The 22,767-nt window shown below is 34.5% G+C and overlaps 4 protein-coding genes and 4 non-coding genes across 12 annotated transcripts; 4 read left to right on the top strand and 4 right to left on the bottom strand.

Moving 5' to 3' along the window:
* The first annotated feature begins 1,831 nt into the window (after window positions 1-1,831).
* On the top strand, window positions 1,832-4,839 carry LOC133029035 (F-box/WD-40 repeat-containing protein At3g52030-like). The gene is made up of 9 exons (XM_061110805.1): window positions 1,832-2,151; window positions 2,231-2,416; window positions 2,690-2,744; window positions 3,147-3,245; window positions 3,324-3,427; window positions 3,645-3,734; window positions 3,929-4,068; window positions 4,342-4,458; window positions 4,500-4,839. The coding sequence occupies exons 3-9, from the start codon at window positions 2,706-2,708 to the stop codon at window positions 4,616-4,618; spliced, it is 708 nt and encodes a 235-aa protein (XP_060966788.1). The 5' UTR covers window positions 1,832-2,151; window positions 2,231-2,416; window positions 2,690-2,705; the 3' UTR covers window positions 4,619-4,839.
* Window positions 4,840-7,982: 3,143 nt separating this feature from the next.
* LOC115720876 (uncharacterized) lies at window positions 7,983-12,442 on the bottom strand. Of its 5 annotated transcripts, XM_030650074.2 has the most exons (13): window positions 11,467-12,409; window positions 11,073-11,210; window positions 10,876-10,957; window positions 10,556-10,632; window positions 10,356-10,471; window positions 10,156-10,273; window positions 9,939-10,055; window positions 9,743-9,834; window positions 9,213-9,279; window positions 9,029-9,110; window positions 8,856-8,947; window positions 8,620-8,763; window positions 7,983-8,409 (listed from the first exon to the last, which is right to left on the bottom strand). In XM_030650074.2, exons 1-13 carry the CDS (start codon window positions 11,596-11,598, stop codon window positions 8,263-8,265), a joined length of 1,404 nt encoding a protein of 467 aa, XP_030505934.2. In that variant the 5' UTR covers window positions 11,599-12,409; the 3' UTR covers window positions 7,983-8,262. The 5 variants fall into 5 exon arrangements, 3 of the variants coding, with proteins under 3 accessions (XP_030505934.2, XP_060966787.1, XP_030505935.2); XM_061110804.1 differs by having other exon boundaries at window positions 7,983-8,763; window positions 11,467-12,442; XR_009686370.1 differs by lacking the exon at window positions 7,983-8,409 and having other exon boundaries at window positions 8,621-8,743; window positions 9,016-9,110; window positions 11,467-12,423.
* LOC115721608 (small nucleolar RNA snoR127) lies at window positions 11,983-12,147 on the bottom strand. Its single transcript, XR_004012617.2, has one exon. It is a non-coding gene; the product is annotated as a small nucleolar RNA snoR127 (small nucleolar RNA).
* A 237-nt stretch (window positions 12,443-12,679) lies between the features above and the next one.
* Window positions 12,680-12,751, top strand: TRNAE-UUC (transfer RNA glutamic acid (anticodon UUC)). The gene has a single exon. It is a non-coding gene; the product is annotated as a tRNA-Glu (tRNA).
* Window positions 12,752-12,831: 80 nt separating this feature from the next.
* TRNAE-UUC (transfer RNA glutamic acid (anticodon UUC)) lies at window positions 12,832-12,903 on the top strand. Its single transcript has one exon. It is a non-coding gene; the product is annotated as a tRNA-Glu (tRNA).
* Window positions 12,904-12,985: 82 nt separating this feature from the next.
* TRNAE-UUC (transfer RNA glutamic acid (anticodon UUC)) lies at window positions 12,986-13,057 on the top strand. The gene has a single exon. It is a non-coding gene; the product is annotated as a tRNA-Glu (tRNA).
* A 93-nt stretch (window positions 13,058-13,150) lies between these two features.
* Window positions 13,151-16,333, bottom strand: LOC115720413 (F-actin-capping protein subunit alpha). The gene is made up of 10 exons (XM_030649562.2): window positions 16,069-16,333; window positions 15,823-15,938; window positions 15,227-15,316; window positions 14,971-15,035; window positions 14,719-14,880; window positions 14,486-14,564; window positions 14,279-14,356; window positions 14,098-14,172; window positions 13,980-14,015; window positions 13,151-13,658 (listed from the first exon to the last, which is right to left on the bottom strand). The coding sequence occupies exons 1-10, from the start codon at window positions 16,172-16,174 to the stop codon at window positions 13,551-13,553; spliced, it is 915 nt and encodes a 304-aa protein (XP_030505422.1). The 5' UTR covers window positions 16,175-16,333; the 3' UTR covers window positions 13,151-13,550.
* Window positions 16,334-17,123: 790 nt separating this feature from the next.
* On the bottom strand, window positions 17,124-21,259 carry LOC115720777 (uncharacterized). Its single transcript, XM_030649958.2, has 7 exons — window positions 20,794-21,259; window positions 20,374-20,492; window positions 20,205-20,270; window positions 19,915-20,112; window positions 19,240-19,358; window positions 19,013-19,118; window positions 17,124-18,038 (listed from the first exon to the last, which is right to left on the bottom strand). Exons 1-7 carry the CDS (start codon window positions 21,017-21,019, stop codon window positions 17,469-17,471), a joined length of 1,404 nt encoding a protein of 467 aa, XP_030505818.2. The 5' UTR covers window positions 21,020-21,259; the 3' UTR covers window positions 17,124-17,468.
* Window positions 21,260-22,767: the final 1,508 nt, after the last annotated feature.

Raw genomic sequence — 22,767 nt, 5'->3', positions numbered from 1 at the left:
GTTGTTTCTTTTGAACTGGACCCTTAGCAGCTTCATTCTCAAATTTCCTTTTCTTGCCCTTATCCTTAGGGGTAGTGGCCAAATGAGCACTTTCGGTTTTGTCCTTTTTCAACCTTTCTTCCTCTTGCACACAATGAGAAATAAGCTCGTCGAGAGTCCATTTCTCCTTTTGACAGTTGTAACTAATTTTAAATTGGTTAAACTATAGAGGAAGCGTTAACAAAACCATGAGTACAAGTACATCATCTGAAAGCTCAATCTTAAGTGTCCTTAATCTTGAGACAATATGATGCATTTCCATCATGTACTCCCTTACATTTCCTTGACCCTTATACTTCATGTTCATTAAAGAACCAAGAAGTGTTGTCATTTCAACCTTATCGTTTTTAGCAAAACGTTCCTCAATTTGTTCAAGGAAATTCTTAGCCATAGTAACCCCTTCGGATTCTGTGCCCCAAAAGGCTTCTGGAATGCTTTGTTTCATAATCATTAGACTCATGCGATTTGAACGATCCCACCTCTCAAATTCCCTTTTATCATCATGGGAACTTTCCTTAGTGAGAGGTGCAGGTTGTTCATTCCTTAGTGCATGGTCCAAATCCATACATCCCAGAACTATAAGTAGGTTCCTTTTCCAATCCTTGAAATTGGTCCCATTAAGCATAGGAATAGAATTAATGTTAGCAGATATTGAGGCAGCAGAAGATGAACTAGCTGAATATAGAACAAATAAAACAAGCTCACATTAATATGTATAATAAAACAATACATTCAAAAATTGGTTAATCCCATCTCAAGATACCAAACACACATTAATATCAAGTCTTTGGACAGTAATATTAACTGTAAGCGGTACTCTTGGTGTAGCAATCAAACATTGACAATAAAACTGTGCCAAACAATAGGTCAATCTTTGGATTAACGTATTGCTCACACAAAATACCTTATAATTGTCACACATTTATCGCCACAGGTATGTTTGAAATCTAGCAAAATATTCACTTACCTTTGGGTTAGTCAATAAAAGCATCAATTACAAACACAAAACCATCCTAATATTTAAATAAATTAATCTACACAAAAGAGGTCACTTTGGCGACATATTTTTTCAATTAATTTACTCAAAATATTAGTCATTAACCAACACCAAAATTTGAATTAAATTGTTTGCACCAAAATATATAATATGCATACATCCAAATTATATAACATATATTATAGTATGTATCATACAAATATTATATATGATCCGAATAAAATTAAGTAAAACTTAATTATATATACTATCAAATCTATAGAATATATATTATATAGGAAACCCAAAATACATTAAGTATATTGACAAAATTGTAGCTATATACATAGAACTTATGGCAGATTTCATCATATATTAAATTTCAATTTTTTTTTTTTTCAAGCCAGCCATGTCATCGAATCATCATATCAATAACACAGTAAATTGACAAGTTATATATATATACGACGTCATATATATTAACTGAAACCACATATACTATTGGCAATAACGAGATTCAACAATTATCAAAAGAACTAAAAATCATTAAATATTCAAGCTAATACAATCACCCATGAATATAATATATATATATATGCGCACTAAGAAGCCAAGAAGTATCTTTATATATTAAAAGTGTCTATCTAACGGCATTTCTTGGTTTAACGTTTTTCTTCTCCTCTTCCGTTAGTTTTAACAGAACATTTAAATTATATTTCTTTTGAATCGTTATCGTTAACATCAAAATAATAATAATAATAATAATAATAATAATAATTATAATAATATGTATAGATTCCCACTGCCTACAAATATGCAAAGTCGTTAACATAAAAAAAAATATATATATGTATAAATTCTCGATTGCCTACCAACCCGCAAAGTCGTTCAGTCGACGATTGAAGGCATAAATTCAGTCGCTTCAGTCGCTTGCAAAATGTTTTTTCGCTGATCTGCGATTGGAGATGAATCCACCCAGCACCCCGCCGCCACTACTAGCCCCAAGCCCCGTAGATCTGACTCCAAATTTCTTCTTTGGTATATTCGACATGAGAATCAGTCAACGTCCTCTACATCATCTTCTCGTTCCTTGACCTCTTCGACCTCGCTCACTGCTCTGTTGTTTGCAAATCTTGGTACCCTTTTGTTTATATGAAAAACCCATTTGAAAAAGTATCTAAAGTTTTAATTTTTAATTTTTGTGTTTTGATGCAGGCATGTGGTTATCAACAAGTCTAAGCTGCTTCAAGTCTTTTACATGCAGCAGCAGAAATTGGATGTTTCTACGAGTTTGGAGAAGCTTTTGAATGTGTATTTGGAGGAGGTGGCTATGGAGCGCCATAGATTGGCTTTGGCTAAAGGATCGATTGTTGTTAATCAGTGAAGAGGCCACTCAATTGGGTAATGTTTAATGATATAGTATTTCTTCAAGTTTGAAACTTTATTTTTGGTCACTTTGGAAGATGTTAATTCACTTATGAAATTACATGTTGTTTCATCTATAGTTAGTTATTGGGATTTAAGTGTTTACTAATGACAATGCTTAAAAATGAGCATAAAGATCAAGATGGTTGTTTTAAACTTGAAATGTAATCAATAAAGGCAAAGACTGTATATCATGTTTTCTAACTTCTGTTGTTGTTGTTGTTGCTAATTTCTAAGTTAACTTTTTAGGACGAATTAATGTCGAATGAAGAGGGGATTGCTTCTTACTGGTGGAGGTGATAAGGTATATTCTACCTCACACCAAGATAATAGTAGAGTTTTTTCACTTATGATTACTTAGTTAGAACGTGAAAATGAGAGATTCTGTGCTGATTTTGACATATGTTCTTGCTTAGTAGACTGTAATTATATGTTGGTTTTTTCTCATCATAGGTAAGTTTCCTTTGCAGACGTTCTGTTTAGATCTTACATAGGCTTTAAGAAGTTCACAAGTAGAATGTATTGTTATTTAAATAAATGAATCTTCAACATTATTTCCAGGTTCTCATAATGCTAGGTCACATTAGTTATTAGCCTCCATAGTAAATTATAAATTTAGAGCTCTTATATATGCAATTATTTTCTTATAAATCTTTACCGTTAATAATTGGTAAATTACTGTTTTTCTATATGTTTCTTATGGTAGGTTATGCGTCTCTGGTCGTTAGGAAACTATAAATGTTTGGAAGAATATTCAACACCAGACTCAACCTCTGTAATTGACTTCAATTTTGATGAATATAAGGTAACTTGAATACATCAGCAAATCATTGTAGTTCATGATTTTCTTTCCTATGTTAGTGACATTGTTTGTGTTTCATAGATTGTTGGATTACTTGGCACTCGTATATGTATATGGAGGCGAGATGGGGCAAGAAGTGTATTTCCTCCTTGTGAGGGTACCTTTTCTAAGGGTTTATGCATGCAGTGTGGTGCTTCATCCTCTCATTTTTACTTGGTCATTTGATAAAAATGTTATAAAAAATTATGAAAATTTTAGTTAGAAAGATAATTCATGATCACTGGCTTATGTTAAGTCCGAAAATGTGCATCACTTGGAACTAAGCAGCTTCGCCTTTTACGGTATTATTGCTTCTGACCCTTTCTCTTTCATGTCTAAATTTGTGTTCTTATCTATTTATAGATACTTAGATCCTGAGGCTATGGTCGGGTGTGAAGATGGAACAGTTCGTGTATTCGATATGTACAGTAAGAAATGCTCTCGGATAATTAGGTAAAAAGTAAATCAATACTTTATATACTCTTTGTGTAAAAGCTAATTATAGCATGTTCTTAAGGATGCCCTGCTATCCTTCTAAATCAGTTTATAGATTTTACATTTTGTTCTTGAAGAAAATAATTGCAACTCTTTGATCTAAATAAACTATCTGATGGAGGTCATTTTTATGTTTGGTTTTCTAATTTCAGGATGCATACCGGGTCAGTGACGTGCTTATGTGTGAGCGACGATCAACTGGTACTCAGCGGTTCTTCTCTAGGCAATGTCAGCATCTCAAGTCTTTCGTCCGATCAACAGGTTTCCAAGCTAAGAACAAGAGATTCCACAGGTTAGATAGTCCACTCACTCGCTTAGCTAGAAAAATAATTAGGAATGTTATTCGTGATACTCAAAATTTTTACAGGTTAGAATACATAACAAACTTTTCGAATTAGACTTGAGGGCTTTGTGTTTTAATCCACACTCTCACTTGGTATTTGCGAGAGCAACTTCTGGAAATATGTCTTGTTGAGACCTTAGGTAATAACACATACTTTTTTTAAGATTTTTCTTAACATTCCTTATCATTTTTGAAATCTATGAACCATTTTTTCTTTCTCAGTTACATTTTGCAGGACAATAAGAATTTTATGGGAAAATCGAGTTAGCCCCAACGTTTTGTACTCCTTGCAACACCTAAGAAATGACTCATCAACATTAGTTGTGGGCGGGATAGACGGTATACTGCGTGTTCTGCGCTTGTTCTGAACCAGAACACAGGTGAAGTTGTTTCCAGAATTGTTTTGGCAGGAAGCATTTCAAGCTCTCGAGACAAGAATGGAATAGTTGCGAGAACAAGAGGAGCAAGGCTTGCAGAAGATGTTCACACATTAAGATAATTACTATATGAGTATGAATATATTGAGATAAACTTACTGTTTATTATTAATAACAATGTGTATATCATAGGTTTATATACACAATTATGACACTCTTAACAAGTTTACTTTTATAAAACAAATCGTTTAAACAATAATTTACAATTAGTTACCGAATTCTTGAACTAAAACTACTAAAACTTAAATAAAACTAATATTTACGTGGCTCGCCACGTAACATTCATCTAGTATATCAATACGTTCAAAGAAACTGAAGCCAAAAATATTGTATTGCAGCACAATATATTAATCAAAATCCTAATTTTTAAAAAACTGCAAATTTCATAAACCAAAATCATCAGATCTTCAATCAATTTAACAAAGGTGGCTCTGGTACCAATTGTAAAGGTTTATTAAACACTCAAAGAAATATATAAATCACAAATCTAAACATATTCCCAAAGTGCTTTAATGTAAAAAACCTTAAATCATATAGATCTATAAAGCCTTTGCTAAATTAAAGAAGAAGATGATGATAAAAGATCAGCGGAAGCACTAACCTGAAGCCATTGTTGGAGATTGCAGAGAAGGTTTTGATCTTTCAAGAATACACTATTTTCTAAAGTATTTTCTCTGATGGAGAAGGAGAGAATACAGAAAATCCTAGTGTTTCTTGGGGACCACTACCTATTTATAGAGTCATCTTAGAATAACTCTTGGGTATTTATAATTTGGCCCCTCAACAAATTATAAATTAGCTTATGGTATCTACACATTAATTCCATGACACTTTAATACCCTTTTGATACCCATAACATAATTGGTCACTTAATTTTGTATCACACTTTATAATAGCATATACATTATACATATGTGCCCACTTAGGATTTTTAATCCAACATAGTATGGCTAGTTTTTGGTTTGTAAGGCCAGTATGGTTAGTTTTAGTTTTACAAGGCTAACATAGCTAGTTTTAGTTTTGTAAAGTTATTATATGGCTAGTTTTAATTTTGTAAGGTCAGGTTGGTCTAATAATAACACATCAAATGTAGTGTAGGTGAGTTCTATGTGACTATTTATAAGTTCTAGTTTTTACATCAGAGAATTCTATGTGACTATTTATATAAAATTTCATGTGTTTATTTTATTTGTAAGGGAAATTTTATTTTATTAAATATTTATTATGTATTAATTGTTTTTCTCTTTATTTTGTAGGTGTTCTACTAGTGGATCGGAAGTGACAAGTCTCAGTTTTGAGGTTTTCTTTTATGATATTATGGTTTTATTGTCTAGTTCTCCTGGAGTATCTCTGCATGCCCTTAGGATATAGACAATGAACTGCTATAGATGGAAGAAAATCTTCTTCTGGCTGCGTAACTTTGTTACCTTTGTTATTTTAACCTGTATCGGTTTCCTTTCAAAAAAAATATCTCTATTTATTCCGTAAATACAATCGTTAAATAAATACTTGTTTATTTATTTATATTTTTCTATCAAAAGGTTAATTTATTTTTAAAAAATAATTCAATATATACATAAAATGTTATTTTACAATTTAAAAGACAATTGTGTTCAATAGCATATTTGTAAAATTGGTTGAAAAAATAATTGTAGTCACGCGAACTTGAATATAATAAGATTTGGTTTTGAATATTGTGTTTACGCCTTTTTTTTAGTTAATTAATTATAATATTGTCGAAAAAGTTTAAATTTGAGACGATATTCAAGTTGAAAAAACTACTAATTAAATTCTTTTAATATAAATCTACGCTTATTTTCCAAAAAAAAAAAAAAAAAAAAAAAACCTACTAATTAAGATTTCACTAGCTTGCACATCAAGTGATAAGTTTGAATTTATGTTTAGTTTCGATGATATATGCCAAAGGGATTATAATAATCAGTCTTAAGTATTCCGGGCATAACTCTTACCTTAGAAGTCTGAACTCGGGATTCACCTCTATACAGTGACAGATACACTTATAGAATTGTGGGGGCTATACCCCCCAGTAAAATAAAAAATTGTATGAAAAAAATTAAATATTTTTCTTCTCATTTGATAATTATAGCACAAAAAATTGAAAAAAATTCCGACAAAAATAAATAAATAAAATAAAATAAACCTAATTTTTTTAATAACAATTAAACCCCCACATAATGACAATGCTGAGTCCGTCACTGCCTCTATATAAGTCATTTTGGCTAAAAAGATAGTTTTTATTTACATATTTTCAAATTATATTTACAAAAATTAAGCAATATTTTTCTAATTAATTATTTTACCATAAAAAATATCGTATAAAGTATAATTTTTTTAAAAATAAAAATTTAAATAGCCGCACAAAGAGCAGCTTATTTTTCTAGTTATAAAATAATATAGTCCCAAACATGTTAAATAAATTCTACACTATAATTGTCTCTTCTTTTTTGAAATTGTCCTTGAAATTTACCAAAAAGATTTGGGATACCGATCTTATATGTCTAACTCTAACTCCTGAGTCATTTCCTCAATCTTGTTGTTTTTCAATAGTACTTAATTAAGAAAATTGACTTATTCTATAAGACTTTCTTCTCCTACCGATCTAAAAATCTGAACAAGTTATTCTTCACAAGTCAAATTCATTTGAAATTTTGAAGTTTCATAACTTAGTACACGTGTTGAAACTGATATGTACTTTTTGAGCATTAACACATGAAGTACATTACGAACTCCAGACAACAATGCTAGATGCAATGCCAATTTATAAGCTACCTAACCTAACCATTCCTTTCCAGGATTTCAAATGGACCACCGAATCAATAGTTCAACCTCTCTTTCTTTCCAATTTTTTTCACTTCTTTCATTAGTGAAACTGGGAGAAAGACATAATCACCAACTTGAAATTCTATATTACTATGTTTTGAAGCTAACATACGAATTCTAATCTTATATGGCCTCAGTAGTCTTCTAAACTTCTTTAGGGATAAAATTACAACTATCTTCCCGAGATTATAATTATAACAATGGTCTTCTCCAAAATTCCCTGGCTTAATTAGATGATCATGTTATTATGAAAAGGGTATTTTTGAAATAAGACAACATATTTTAGATATAATAAAGATAGGGTTTTTTTTTTTTTTTTTTTTTATGGCACCACTTCCAATTTTCCCTTTATAAATTCAAAATACTACTGATGGTACATAAATTATGTTTATAATATACAAGGAACCAAATAAAACAAAGTTAACGAATACTCATTCCTTAACTGTTGAAAATGAGTCGTACTAATTTTACTATCATTAATAAAGCAAAACAAAAGTTTAGCATTCCATCTCAGCTCATATATGTACCTAAGAGAGCAGAAAATAATTCCTTGTAAATTGTAATGATTCAGATTGAGAGTATTGCTGGTGTCAAACACCCTGTGGGACATTATTTGACTAATTTTTTTATACCAAACTTAACATAAATCATGTATCTGGAGATAATTTCAACAAAATCACCACATGCGAATTTTCTTTCAAAGCAAGCACCACTGTTACTATAATGGTGTCACACTTCACACTTCACAGCCAAACGCCAAGTAAAGAAATTGAAGACAAATGTACAAGATAAGATAATGGCAACTGAAGATCAAGTACAGTAAATAGGCAAGTAGCCTAGAAAGGTAGGAATCCAATACTGGGTTTCAAAGCTTCCAATAAATGCCAAGGCTATGTAATATTCCTGAGACAACCCCCCAAAATAGGATCTCTGCAAATATAACATAAAGTAGGATCCCAACTCTCCTTGAATGCCAAACTCCAATGAATATGTGCTTTTGGATCCAGTATATCTGCAATGAGTTAGTACAACCCATCTATAAGTATTTATGTATACTTATAGATAATCACTAAGATAATACTAAGAATTGAAAAGAGAAATAACAAGAAGCTTCTTTCTTCTCATTTGTGAAACCAATGAAGCAGAAAACCAGTTTAGGATAATTCAAATGCAACTTAGGAAAAAGAACTGGGCTAGAACGAGGAAGGACATGAGAACGTACGAGTGTATTATGGGGGTCATCATAATACCACCCATTGATGAAGCCAGCAAAAATTCCTTCTGCTGCCATAACATAGACAAGCATAGCATTCATGCCAATCCACTCCAGTGGCAAAAATAGGTACCTAAAATTCCAGATATCAACCTAGTTTGGCAGTATAGTTAACAGATTAGGAAAATTCGATGAGCCTACACAAAAACAGAAAATGACAACCAGACTAAGTGATAGAACTTTACTGCTATATAGAAGGCTGAGAAAACCAGCGCTGCTGCTCCAGATGTTATGGAAACATAACTAAGCGTGTACAATTGTTTATTTAAAGGAATTGCTGCAGAGGGAACAAGATTTAGAAAGAAGAGATAACATGTAAATACAACAGAAGCTGCAAATATTCACCATCAATTCGCACCATGAGTGAAATGAAGAATAAGTCCTGAAATTAGAAGAGCAAAACCCATCATGGCCCAGTTCTTCAGTCTTTCTGAATGGCCCTGTGGTTGGGAATATGGGTAAAAAATAATGATGAATTATGAGGTATATTGAGCAACTTTTGATGATTAGCTAGGTTATAAGAATATAATTATGAACCTGACCTTCAAATGTACAAGAACGTGCCCAAAATGCACTCCAATAATAGTGGAAAGAATAGCAGATATAGAGCTGCATGCCAAAGTAAATGTTGTAAATTGTTACTAGATGACTTCTTAAAATTGCAACCTTGTTAAAAACAAGTGGCCACGACAACTGCAATTTCCGTATAATGAATTGGGAAATCAGAGGGTGCTGCTTCATTCTATAGGGGTTAAAAAGGGTAGATGTAACTTAGCATCATAGTCCTTTGTCAATATTTTCCCAATTCATATTTCCAAGTTCGGTCGGTGTGGAATGAAAATAACAGTTAACAACCCGCTTTTGAGATAGACTCCCGCAATACTTAGGCAAAAGAACTAAAAGATTAAAATTAGCACACAAAATAACCCTTGCTTTTGAAAGCGTTGATGTTAAGCACAAAAATGTCAAACATGGAAGACCTTCAAACCAGGGAGTTCTCACAAATAACTGTCATAGAACACTTCACTGAAATGCATGTCATATAGTCAAAGAATACCAAACCAATCCAAACCTTATAATGCCTTCAGGTTCAAAAGGAGCATAGCACCATGCTGGAGCATCTCTCCGAAAAGGCCCCTCATATGGAGAGTTTTCAGTGCAAGCCTATAAAATTAGTTAGAAAGGTTTGGAACTGTGAAAATTCTATCACTCTAACTTGTGATCCTGAATTCTTAAAACAAGGATTGTGAAAGACAATAGCTACATACAATAGATCTTTTCCAAGCTGGATGATGATACATATGATTGATTCCCAAGACTTTTCTGTCAATGTATCCTACTGCGTTACAAGGTGGATCCAATTTTCCTCGGACATTGCAAGTTACCTAAACTCAACATAGAGTACAGGTATGTCAAAAATCCAAAAATATGCATGATTTGTTTGTAGTTTACACTTAAAAACTAGACTTGGAGTTAAGGGCTCACAGGGAAACTTTTTCCATAATTGATATTATCTTTATCGTGAATGGTGAAATGCCAATCAGGAACATATGTCCCGTAAATTATAGCCAAGTACACTACAATTACACCTGCTCCCAGAATCCTGGAAAATCATAAAAGGCAATAATGTAAGATTTGTTGTACACAGAAAAAATCAATCAAGAAGAATAAACAAAGTCACATACCAATGCCATGCATATAACTTGAATATAGAGAACCATCTAGAGGAAAGCTCCTCGGCTTGTGATTTTCTTGTAAATATTTCCACGAGTGCCACAACAAGATATGAAAGAGCTATTCTCTAAGGTGAAAAATTAATTAATCCATCATTTGATGCCATGGGAAACTGAGTTTTGTAAACACAATAATATGTAAGAAACATTACCTGGAGAATTCCACACCACCTTATCTCTTTCATGTCAACACCATAGGTTAACTTGTCCGGCGCATGTGAGAAACCTCCTTCATGTCATAGTAATATGTAATGAAAGTGAGGTCTAACCATGCCAGCTGTTTTCGACACTCCATTGTCATGTCAAAGAAGACAAATATGCAGCTAAAGTTGTTTTAACAATAACAAGATGCTACAGAACCTAATGATTTCCCTTTGAGTTGTCCTTGATTTGAAAGTTGAAAGGTATACCATCTATGACTTCTTTCCCTTAATTCTCATTGATCTAAACAAGAAGCAAATGAAAAACTAACCTTGCAACAGAAGACCCCAAAATAGGAGCTTCAGAGTTCTGAGAATCACTCTTCTTATTGCTGCAAATTGGTCAGGTATTCTCTATAAAGAAAATACCAAGGAGAAAGAGAAAAATTACACGAACAAGTAGCTATATCAAATTATCATTAACATTCTCTCCATCCAATAACATAAGAATATGTATTATATAACCAACCTTGAGAGAAAGGGCGATAGCCATTCCCACAATGAACAAAAAGAAGGGCATTACAAAGTCAGCAAGATTACAACCATTCCACGGTGCATGCCCAATCATGGGCCATTCTCCGCCAGCATCATCCACAAATATCATCAGCTAGAATATGCATGTGAACAAAATTATACAAATTTAAATTCTTAGACATCACTAAGCACCAAAGTTTAATCCTAAAATTGGTTAGCTACAAGTCAACAAGAATTTAAGCCAACTCCATTAAAAACCATCACTTACAAGTCAAACAAAAATCCTAAAAGCACCTCTACTGTCTGTCTACTATCCAACTTGCCACTAATTCAGTTTCACACACCTAAAAATAAATAAATCTATAAACACCAACAACTAATTGAATTACCGCCACGGTAAGGCCACGGAAGATGTCCAAAGAAGCCAGGCGCTTTGATTTAGGAAGCTTTTGGTCGGAGATATCAGGCTCCGGTACCAAAAGACTGTGCTGGTGACTAGTCTCCGGTTTGATTTCAGTCATTGGTAATGGTAGCCCCCCAATTTCAGCTGTGACCAGCTTATTTTCTTAGCTAAGTTCTTCTGTTTTTTGTGTAGCAACAAAGGAAAAGATACACCAATATTCTGATTCTTCTGATAAAGCAGTTGTTGGGGCCCGCATAACAGCCCATTCAACAAACGTATGGATAAGACACTATGTGCCGAATAAAATTATGGCTAGTAATATCAAAGTATTGAAGAAAGAGATGTTAAATGGAGTAAGATGGGCAATGAGAGTGAGAGGAACGCATCCACACGCAACTATGTTAGTCAACATCATAAAAAAGGAGGGTTCTTTAAGGAACCCATTTTTCACAGATTAAAAATAGGTTGAGAATGTGCAATTATAAAATCACTGTGGAATAAGTTTGGTCAGCTAAGAACCATTTCTCTGATTTATCACCAAATGGATGCGCTTCTACAAAAGTCATTTTTAACTCCAAAGCTTGCTCAAGTTTTAAAGAACAAGCTTAGAAGAAAATGGCTAATGGAGCACATCATTGTCTGATTTGGCTAAGTTGCATCATTCCAAACAGTACAGGTAAAACACTTTTTTTTCAGTTAATGAAGAAAAACCATTTTCAAATACTGGTGCCATAAGCAATATAATCAATTAAAAAGAGAGAACCCATTTGGGATTTCACAAAATCAAATACAGCACAAAACTCATCCGGTAAGCTTAACATCTGAAAATGTCCGAAAGTATGGATTGGATAAAAGAATGAAACCAGTAAAGAAAGGCTTTCCACATTTTCAGAGTCAATAATAATAATAATAATAATAATAATAATAATAATAAAGCTTCATCAAAAGGGTGATTCCTTTCATTGTTCTTTGGTTTTCTCGGTAACCAAATGGAACAAAGCTGAACGATTAAAATTATCCTAAAAAAAACCTCAACTATCCTCACAGTTGCGGCAGAGGAACAAACTCAGTAACTTTATACTCAAAAATTCAATACCTAAATTCCAGGTCAAAAAAGAAAATTCAATACCTAAATTACAGTTAGTAGAATAAAATAGTACATATACTTTAAATTTTAATAGCTCAAAGTGAAACATCAATCCGTTGTCGTCCAGCGGTTAGGATATCTGGCTTTCACCCAGGAGACCCGGGTTCGATTCCCGGCAACGGAATATTTTGTCAATTTTTTATTGATATACTAAATTTTTTAATAAATAGAATATATATATTTTCTTATAAAAAGTTTCACAATTCCGTTGTCGTCCAGCGGTTAGGATATCTGGCTTTCACCCAGGAGACCCGGGTTCGATTCCCGGCAACGGAACTTTTTGTCAAATGTAATTGATATACTAAATTTTTTAACAAATAATAGAATATATAAATTTTCTTATATAAAAGTACACAATTCCGTTGTCGTCCAGCGGTTAGGATATCTGGCTTTCACCCAGGAGACCCGGGTTCGATTCCCGGCAACGGAATTTTTTGTTAATTTTTTTTCAACAATCATTGTCGTTTGGTGCTCCTACGACAAATAAAGTCAACCATTCAATAATTATCACTTATCAGCCATCTTTTAAAGAAAATCTAAACTTTGATTGAAAAGGAAAGGGCAACCGATATTTTAAGCCACCTTTGTTTATATTATATAATACAATACAAACTACAAACTCCCACAATATCCTCTCTTTTCCACACCACAATTTGTTTTCCCAAAATATTAAAAACAGAATCAGTCTCACTGCTTTGCTATACACAACATGAAATTTGACAATACATTACAAATGAACCAAAACTGAGGATCAGAAACTTTTGACTTCAAGATGACTGTTTGTGACGCCAAAGAGAGAAAAAGCAATAAATGCTATTTGCTAATAACCATTCAATAATCAAGATAAGACCGAGCCAATGGAAGAACTTGCTGTATTAGTAGAATTTCCATTTGAGTAAGCAGCAGCTCATGATGCACAATGTTCACTTTCCTATGCCAAGTTCTTTACTAATGTCTCTTGTCAAGCTAAACTGCATGGTGTTATGCCACGGAAAGAGTGTGCGTGTAACTGGAAGCTTTCTTCGAAGGTCCTGCAAAACAACTTTCCATTTCAAAACACTTGATGTAATGCACAAATTTGCCTTCCACAAAACTCTCACTAAAACAATACACTTTTCCCCAGATATTAGAAGAGCCAGATGTAAACTAACAGAACATAATAATTGTTAGTAGCCCTGAAAAAGAGAATTTAGTTCAGAAAGGTGAGCCATGTTAAGATATCAAACATTATAGTTTTCTGTGTTAATAGCACTTAATAAATGGGCTCAAACAAAGAGGAATGTGAAGTAAACAGATCAAGTATTAATTCTGAAAATTAAAATTTTCAATAGGCAACAATGAGCCTTGCAGACCTTGAAAGTGGTATCTGGCAAGTTTGAATAGGATGCCTGCAAAATACCAAATGTAATCTGTGTTAGCAAGAGACTCTAAAGAACAAAGAATTTAACTGAGAACAAGCATGGTATGAACCTCAAGAGAAGCCAAGTACTCTGTCTCATGGTGACGAATAATGCTGGCTAAGCTAATTGCACAATCTTCTGCACACTGAAACAATTATGAAGCATATTAACCATGCAGAATGGCTAAAAGACATCTATTTGTAACCAATTAGGACATGTTTGTTTGCAAATATGATGCACAATTAGCCAACCTGGGCAATGGTGGAATCCTGGCATTCATGTTTGGCATCTAGCTGAACATTTCCCTCCTCAAAATAATGAGCACCCACCTTACAGCAAAAAAATATTGACTAAGATGAAAAGAAAAAAGGCAAATAGATGGAAAAGAGAACAAATTTATCAAAGAATTACATAAACTCAAATATCCGTAATTCAGAGCAATCACTTTTAGGAAATACCTGCAACTTGCCACTTAATTCCACTAGTTGGATATCATCTTTGAACTCAATGTTCCAGACTGAACGCCAGCTACCATTGCTATACATTGTGTCAATAAGACTTGCATCAATTTCAAAGTTGAAACTGGTAAACTAAAAGGTGAGTTGAAATCCAAAAGTCCTACATAAACCACAACAACACAAATGCAGTATGAAATATCTCAGTAGTTTTTATGATTTAGTTAATATCACACCAGAAGTTCTGTGGACTGTGTCTAGCAGCGGATATCACCACCACAAGTTCAAAATCAGATCCTGGACCCTCCAAATCTTTTCCACTCCCACAGTAAACTGAGCAGACACCTTTTGGATAAGCTTCACTGATATATTTCAGAATTTCTGCGTCAAGAGCACACCTGCCAAATAATAGTATCAAGCACCAATAACTAACAGAAAACTCTTGGTTTGCTGAGTAAAATATGGGAGTGAAGCTTATAAAGCATTACCGATATTCCTCAATATATGGGGAGGGAAGTTCCTCATCCATTGCAGGTCTAACCTCTGTACAAACCTGAATCAATTTAGCACATTATGATAACTTTACTAACACAAAAGCTGTAGGGCAACGGAAACTAAAATGACATAATATCACAATAGATAAAGTCTTCCACTCTTAAACTTCATATTGATTCTTCTTTGTTATGTTTATGCTGCAATTTCTAACCTAATTTTCAAACAAAAAGTTTTAATAGCAGAACTTACTTGTTTGACATGATCAATGATAGCAACTTGAGCAGTTCTAGGATCAAGGAACTCATTTTTACCGAGCTCTCCGAATGACGTAATGATCACCTATATACGCAATAGGTCAAATAAGTGGAGATCAATACCAAAAAGATTCACTACATTAGAATTTATATCAAATTGGAAAGAAAAAAAAAAAAAAAAAACCTGCCACAGTTTAGGAATAGAAATCCAAAAGCATAAATGCCAAACTTTTAACGTTAAAGATTTTCTAAAACTCTCAAAATGGAGGGAATACTCTCCCACTGCAACAACCAATTGGGGACCAACTCGAATTCATTATCTCGGTAATTTTAGGTAGGACATTACATTCGTATAAAGAAGTACAAACCATTCTCATCTACTTCATTGATAGCAATAACTACGTTCGAAACCCTCGGCAAAAAAGAAAAATCATCATAAACAAAAAGTTGAAATTTTTCTTAGATATTCAAGTGTTTCTAAGTACAATTGAATCAGATTAGAATAAGACCAAGTTTCACCGCATCGCCATAACTGAATTTAGAAACAAAAACTAGTTAATAGAGATGACGTAAAAGTCGCGAGATGCATACGTCTCCGGTTCGATCAGGCAGTTCGAGGGAAATCATGTGGGATTTGTTGTAGACCGGGAATGACTCTGATGCTGCCTCCTCGTACAGTTCATCGTCATCCAATATCGCTTTTACATCTGCCACAGAACAAAACCCGCACGAAAACAGCAACACGAGAAATATAAAATGTGTATCTCGTAGTATTATTCATCAAATCATTCCACAAAGTAAATACATTTGAGAGTGAATTGTTTAGAGAAAATTGACCTTTCGCAACGTATTGGATTTCACCAGGAGGTGAGTTGAGGAGGAACCATTTGGCTATATCTTTCTTTTGCGTCTCGTTTAGCTCTGATTCTTCTACGTCCGCCATGTTTTCTCAAACTCTCGGTCGTTTAAGCGCTCTGATTTGAACAGAGGAGAGGAGAGAGAGAGAGGAGAGAGAGGGAGCAATGTAATATCCGCTCTGTTGTGAAATATTTAAAGCATCGCAGCCGTTAAAACTAGTGGGACCCACTTACTGTCAGTGAACCCTCCGAAAATCACCGTAGGGGATTTTGTTCTTGCCGTAACTGATCTGTAAAGGTAAATTGGAATGATTTTGATTGGTGGCCCGGTGGTTTACGTGGAATTTCGAGTCAATTCTTCGGATGATCTTGACCGTTTGTTTCTCGGACCAAATCCTAAATCTTAATTCACTCGAGATTATTAGTATTATTATTAGGAGTTTTTTTTTAATTATTATTAAATTATTGTATTAATAAATAGGATGAAACGAAAGGAAGGTAGTATAACAATACTTCGATTAAATATTGGTAAAATGTTCAGCACTTTCTTTTATTTTATTAAGAACGTAAGTTACGCCTCGTCTTTTTCACTTGAGTAAACCAAAATCTTTTAATAAGAAAAAAGTTAATAAAACGACAACGTTTGAATAGTATATATTTTTATTTTTGCTAACCAATATAAATAGTATATCTTGTGCAAGGAACCTACCATATGCGAAGGGCTGTTTGCATATGGCATTTGCATCATAAAAGGCAAACATGTTCTTTTATCAGCATGCTTTTTCATTTACTTTTTGAGCTACCGATTGTACATTACTGTAAGATATGAAAATGAATACATGTAAGAATAAAAAATAAGAAGAAAAGGAAAATGAATACATATAAGATTTTAAAAACCAACGGATCCCAAATCCCAGTCTACCTACTTCTCTTGTTTCACTTTTACCTTGCTTCATATATCGTCAATGGGTATCAAAATTTGAATCAGCTAAATGAAGTTATAGATAATTAGATATATTTTATATGATTACGATGTTGAACAAGTTTCAATATATTCTTTAAGTGGGTCATTGTCTCTTCACATGTGCCAACTACTATAACAATTGACACATTAGTAACCACATTTGCAGCCTTACGAAAAGCATAGAGCAACTTGCATAGCAGATGTGATTGTTTGAATGCTTTGTCTCGAAACATATCCACCTGTCCCAAGTGCTTATTTCCCCCCCAAAACAAATTTAAACATGTATAATGGTGTAATAAAATATTTAAAGCCTCGACTATACTTAGTCTTCATACCTGACTCATATTTTGTAAAATCTTATTTACCAACATAAACTCTATTTTGTATCAGTTACGAGTGCTTCATTGGTTTGTATGTTAGCAGTATTTTAGTTGTCTTAGTACATTAGCTTCTAAGAATTGCTTCCATGCTTGCAAGGGACCGACCTCCCGATAGGTGGTGGAAGAAATGTTCTGTGCTTTACGATTCATGAATAAGCCTCTAGCTGCAAAACCCATCAGCTCTGATGGGTCCACAAAACTCCGCATCCTTGACCCGATAACACCATCATAGGAGAACCCAACTCTAAAATACCGATCAGGCGTTACTACTTCATCCTGTTGCTGATAACTTGTATTTGGCTTTGCTTTAGTTTCTTCTATGGATGATGCTTCATAGTCATCAGAAGTAAAGCTCTCCATACCAAATGACTCCCAATCGACCTGCTGCAAAATCCCAGCAGCTCGTTCTGCACTCCTTCCATGGTGGTTTTGTAATTCGAGTTGTTGTTGGAGAGCTAACTGGTCAACCTGAACTTTCAACTCATGTAATTGACGACCAATTCTTGAAGCAACAGCGTCATATAGTTTTCCTGTAGATTCACTTTTGGCTACTTCAGCATCGAGTAAATCATCAAAATGGATAGGGTCACCGATAAGTACTGTTACCTGCACATTCCAAGTAATACATGCAATTTAACTTTTCATGTACATCATGTTCCAATAAACAACTGACTTGCAGAAATTTAGGTGATGTTTGGTTGGAGGTATGAAATGGAATGGAATTTGTTTCATTCTTTTGTTTGGTTGCACTTTAAAATATTGGAATGTCACTTCAATAGAATGACTTTTCCATCATTTTGATGGAATGACTATTTCATTTTAAAATAGAAAGAATAATCGTTCCAATGCAAGATAAAAAAAAATTACTAATTATTTTATCAATTTTTTTATATATTTTAAATTGGCTAATTAGGATTTTTGCCCCCTGAACTTTGACATGTACCAAATTATGCCCCTGAACTTTTAAGGTCATTGAAAATACCCCTGAATTATTGAGATTATTGAATTTAAAGACTTTTTTCTAATTTTAGTAAAAAAGTCTAACATGAATGAAAGTTCAGGGGGCATAATTAAGTACATGTCAAAGTTCGAAGGGCATGATTTGTTAGATATCAAAGTCTGAGGAACATGGTTTAGTACTATATATTATTGAAATTGTAAAATTGAATAAAACTAGACAAAAGTCCTTAAATCCAACAATCTCAATAGTTCAGGGTGCATTTTGAATGACCTTAAAAGTTCAGGGGGCATGATTTGATACATGTCAAAGTTCAGGGGGCAAAAATCCTAATTAGCCTTTTAAATTTAATTCCATTCCATTTCTATTTCTATTCCCATTCTCATTTCTATTCTTATATTTTCATTCCTCCCAACCAAATGCTACCTTAGAGTCTACGTTTGTTTATGAAACCATTAACATCTATGAGATCATAAGGATTAGATAAGGAGCCAAAAAAGTGACACAAATTCAAGCTTCATGGCAATGCACTAATACCAACTATATACCTAATGCATAATGATGCGGACAGAGATGGCCTACCTTAAAAGATTGTATATAAATGTGTGTTTGGACTACATACCGTCTTGCCAATCCTGGGGAGGTTGGCTCCAACAGGCATGATTTCCTGCATTCCAGAATGTACAAACGGAAGAACTAAAGGGACATTGTCGGCATCAACAATCAACCTGCCAAGTATAGTATTTAACCAAATGTCAGTAAGGCAGAATATAAGGAAAAAAAAAAAAAGAACCATAGTAGCCAAAATGCTACTATAAAAGAGGGGAAGGGGGTGTTGTAATTGTTGACCTTCCGACACCTCTTTTAGAAGATCTCATTGTTCTTCCCCCATCACGAGAACGACTGCCTTCTGGGAAGATATGAACCCACCCACCTTGATTAAGTTTTGAAATAGCAATGTCCATGCCCTGAAATTAAGAAGATCAATATCAAAACATTTGCCACAACATCAGCAAATCAGTACTAAAACTTAACAGAATAAACGTACAAGAACATAAAAAGGTACATATTAGAGAAATACTACAAAAGAAAAAAAGAAAGAAAGTGCAATTGGACCACATACTTTTTCCACATATAAGCTAGTGTACAACTTCAATCATTCAAACAAACAACAGAATCTGATTCATGAAACTTCCACCAGATCAGATTCATCAGAGCATCGTAGTTTCAAAGAAAGACCAAATATCTAGTCCCTCACTACTACTATGTTAGCAAATTTTTAAACTAAAATATATGTTTTGCCTGGATCCTACGCACACACCAGTGAGCAAGGAACTAAGCCATGTGGCTTTTCTTAACATTTAGTTATCACAGAATTGTGGTAAGATCAGATATAAGCATACAGGAAACTAGTACAGTGGTAGACTTATATGAAGTTGGCATGTCAAGATTGTTGTTTTCTTTCTAAAACATTGTCAATAGCTTTAATCTACAACAAACCAAAGACACACTTTTAGTATTTACCTTCTGATAAATTCCATCACCACGAGAAACTGGTAAGACCTTGACTGATCGAAAGAATGCAGAAGTCACAGGATTTTTAAAGCATCTATCACTTGCACAAAGTGTCCATCTCAAATTCTGAGCATCCAAAAGAACATGTGGAGGAAGCAAAGCAGCAATAACAAAAGGATCGTCTACAGAAGCAACATGGTTGCTCACCTGAATCAGAAGAAAATAATAATGTCAATCAACAACAACTAACCAACATGAAATTAAATCCTCCAAAAACGTGTGCGAGAAGGGGGATATACCGTTATAAGAGGCTTGTCCTTGGGTCTATTTAGCAGAGCATCATGGAATTTTTCTATACCATATACCTATATAAATTCGAAATTCAAAGTTAACTCTTGGATTCTTCAAGTTAAGAAAAGAGCAATCAAGTTCCCCAAATGCAGGGTCTACGCGGGATACCACACAAACCTGAATGCGGTTTAATCCGTGCATAAACACATGACAAACATTCCCAATAACAGGAACAGCAACAGCTTGGAGCATTCGAAGAATGACCGAATCCTCTTCGGCACTAAAGTTTTTGCTCACTGCGATCACAAGGATCAATTCGATCACAAAAACAAATCATAGAAAACAATCTCAAATCTCAAACATTTAGGCACAACTTTAAACGAAACACACAGCCAATTTGAAAGACAACGATCTACTACCTCAAAATCTAAGACACTAGAACCTCTAAAAACAAGAATAAGACAACCTTATTAGCTTGCATATCGAACAATCAACCCGATTACACACTCTGGGCACTAGTAAACGAATATTTCTTATCGTCCAATGCGTACATACGATTCAAAATCAGAAAAATATAACCATGTATAATGAAAGTACCTCGTTTGATATAGAAAGCGGAGGAAGAAGGAAGAGAGTCACGACGGAAGTCTTGGAATCGTTGAAGGTAACGCTGGAGAGTGGAGGAGAAGTAACCATGGACGAAGATCGGGTGACGACGGAGCCTCCGGTCCACCGCCACTCTGAACCGGTTCCTCAGCTGAAGCTGTAAAGAGCGTGCCTTGTTCTTCCAGAGATCTCCACGCTCAATTCTGGCCGCCGCCATGAGAGTTTGAGAGAGAGACTTAGAGAGAATGAAATCAAGTAGTATTCGATCTTATTCTTCCGCGCAGAAAAGAAATATAGAATGTGTTGTTTGTTCCTCTGTATTGAAAAACCCGAGTCACTACTGTTGTGTTAGGGTGCGCCTGTTACATTCCATCGTCTTCAAAGTTCAATGCGCATGTATTTCATTATTTACTAAGTTGCCATTTCTGGTTTCATTTGTTTAAAAATTATTTTTAATGGATTTTTGTTTTTTTTTTTTAAATCCAATTTTTAATGGATTATAACATAGCTATTTTTATTTTTTTTTAATTTGGTTGCTTTCAGATAAATATCAGTAGGTTTAAGTTACAGTACAAAACAATGGAGGTGTACACGCTGGCGTTCATAGTGGAGAGACGTGGCCCCAAGACAGAGGAATGACGTGGCCATTGGGCCACATTCCAGAAAGATCTTTTAAAGAATTTTGGGCTATTTACAAAGGGAAATTTGATTTTCTATGCTTAGAAAATCAAAAAATTTGATTTATAAACCAATAATTAAAACCCTAAAAAAACTATACCTTTTTTTTCAAAACCCCAAAAATACCCCCAAACTAAAACTATCTCTCTTTCTCTCTCTATCTAGCTTCTGGCCCCAATAATCCCACACCCCAGTCCGATGGTCGGACCATGGGGTCCGATGGGGTCCGACCAATCGGACCCATCGGACCCCAAGGTCCGACCATCGGACCTCTCTCTTCCCCTCTCTCTCAAATCGCAGGAAAAAAAAAAAAAAAAAAAATTAAAGCCGACCATCGGACCCATCGGACCCGACCATCGGACCCATCGGACCCCTCGGACCCGACCATCGGACCCGTTCTTCCTCTCTCTCCAAAATCGCGAGAAAAAAAAAAAAAAAAAAAAAAAATTAAAGCCGACCATCGGACCCATCGGACCCGACCATCGGACCCATCGGACCCATCGGACCCGACCATCGGACCACTTTCTTCCTCTCTCTCCAAAATCGCAAAAAAAAAAAAAAAAAAAATCAAAGGTCCGATGGTCGGACCTTGGGGGTCCGATGGGTCCGACCATCGGACCCCCAAGGTCCGACCATCGGACCTTTGTCTTCTTCCCTCTCTCAAATCGCAGGAAAAAAAAAAAAAAAAGTTTCGAGAGGCGGGGTTGCTCTTTCGGGTTGGGGTTGGGGTCGGAGGGGTTGGGGTCGTGGTCGACGGGGGTGAGGGTGGTGATCGGCGTTGGGGTTGACGTGGGTGGGTGAGGGTGGTTCGGGTGAGGGTGGGCGGTTGGGGTGAGATAGAGGGAGAGAGAGATGATGCAGAGAGAGAATATTGTGAGGGGGGTATTTTTGGGGTTTTGAAAAAAAAGGAATAGTTTTTTTAGGTTTTAAATTTTTGGTTTAAAAATCAAATTTTTTGATTTTCTAAGCATAGAAAATCAAATTTCCCTTTACAAAATATGAAAAAAAGGAGTAAAGTTTTGATATAGAGCATTGCTATTAGGTACTAGTAGTGCCTAGTACTTTCTCGATATGTTGCATTGTGATTGCTACTCCCTAAAAGCTATTATATTAAATTATATGAGATCCGATACTTAGTTGGACTAATAACGAGACACATAGGAGAGTGTTAGGCACCATTAGTGCCCTTTAGCATTTCTCTTTAAGATATGAGTTTTGTATAGATAAATTCTCTTAACTATCATTTTGTATACACTTAATTCTCTAAATTTAAATTTTAATAGTAAA

The sequence above is a fragment of the Cannabis sativa genome, chromosome 2 (assembly GCF_029168945.1).
Source record: "Cannabis sativa cultivar Pink pepper isolate KNU-18-1 chromosome 2, ASM2916894v1, whole genome shotgun sequence".
In the NCBI taxonomy this organism is placed as follows: Eukaryota; Viridiplantae; Streptophyta; class Magnoliopsida; order Rosales; family Cannabaceae; genus Cannabis; species Cannabis sativa.
The sequence above is the reverse complement of the archived record's forward strand: the minus strand, read 5'-3'. Positions and strand labels throughout refer to the sequence as shown.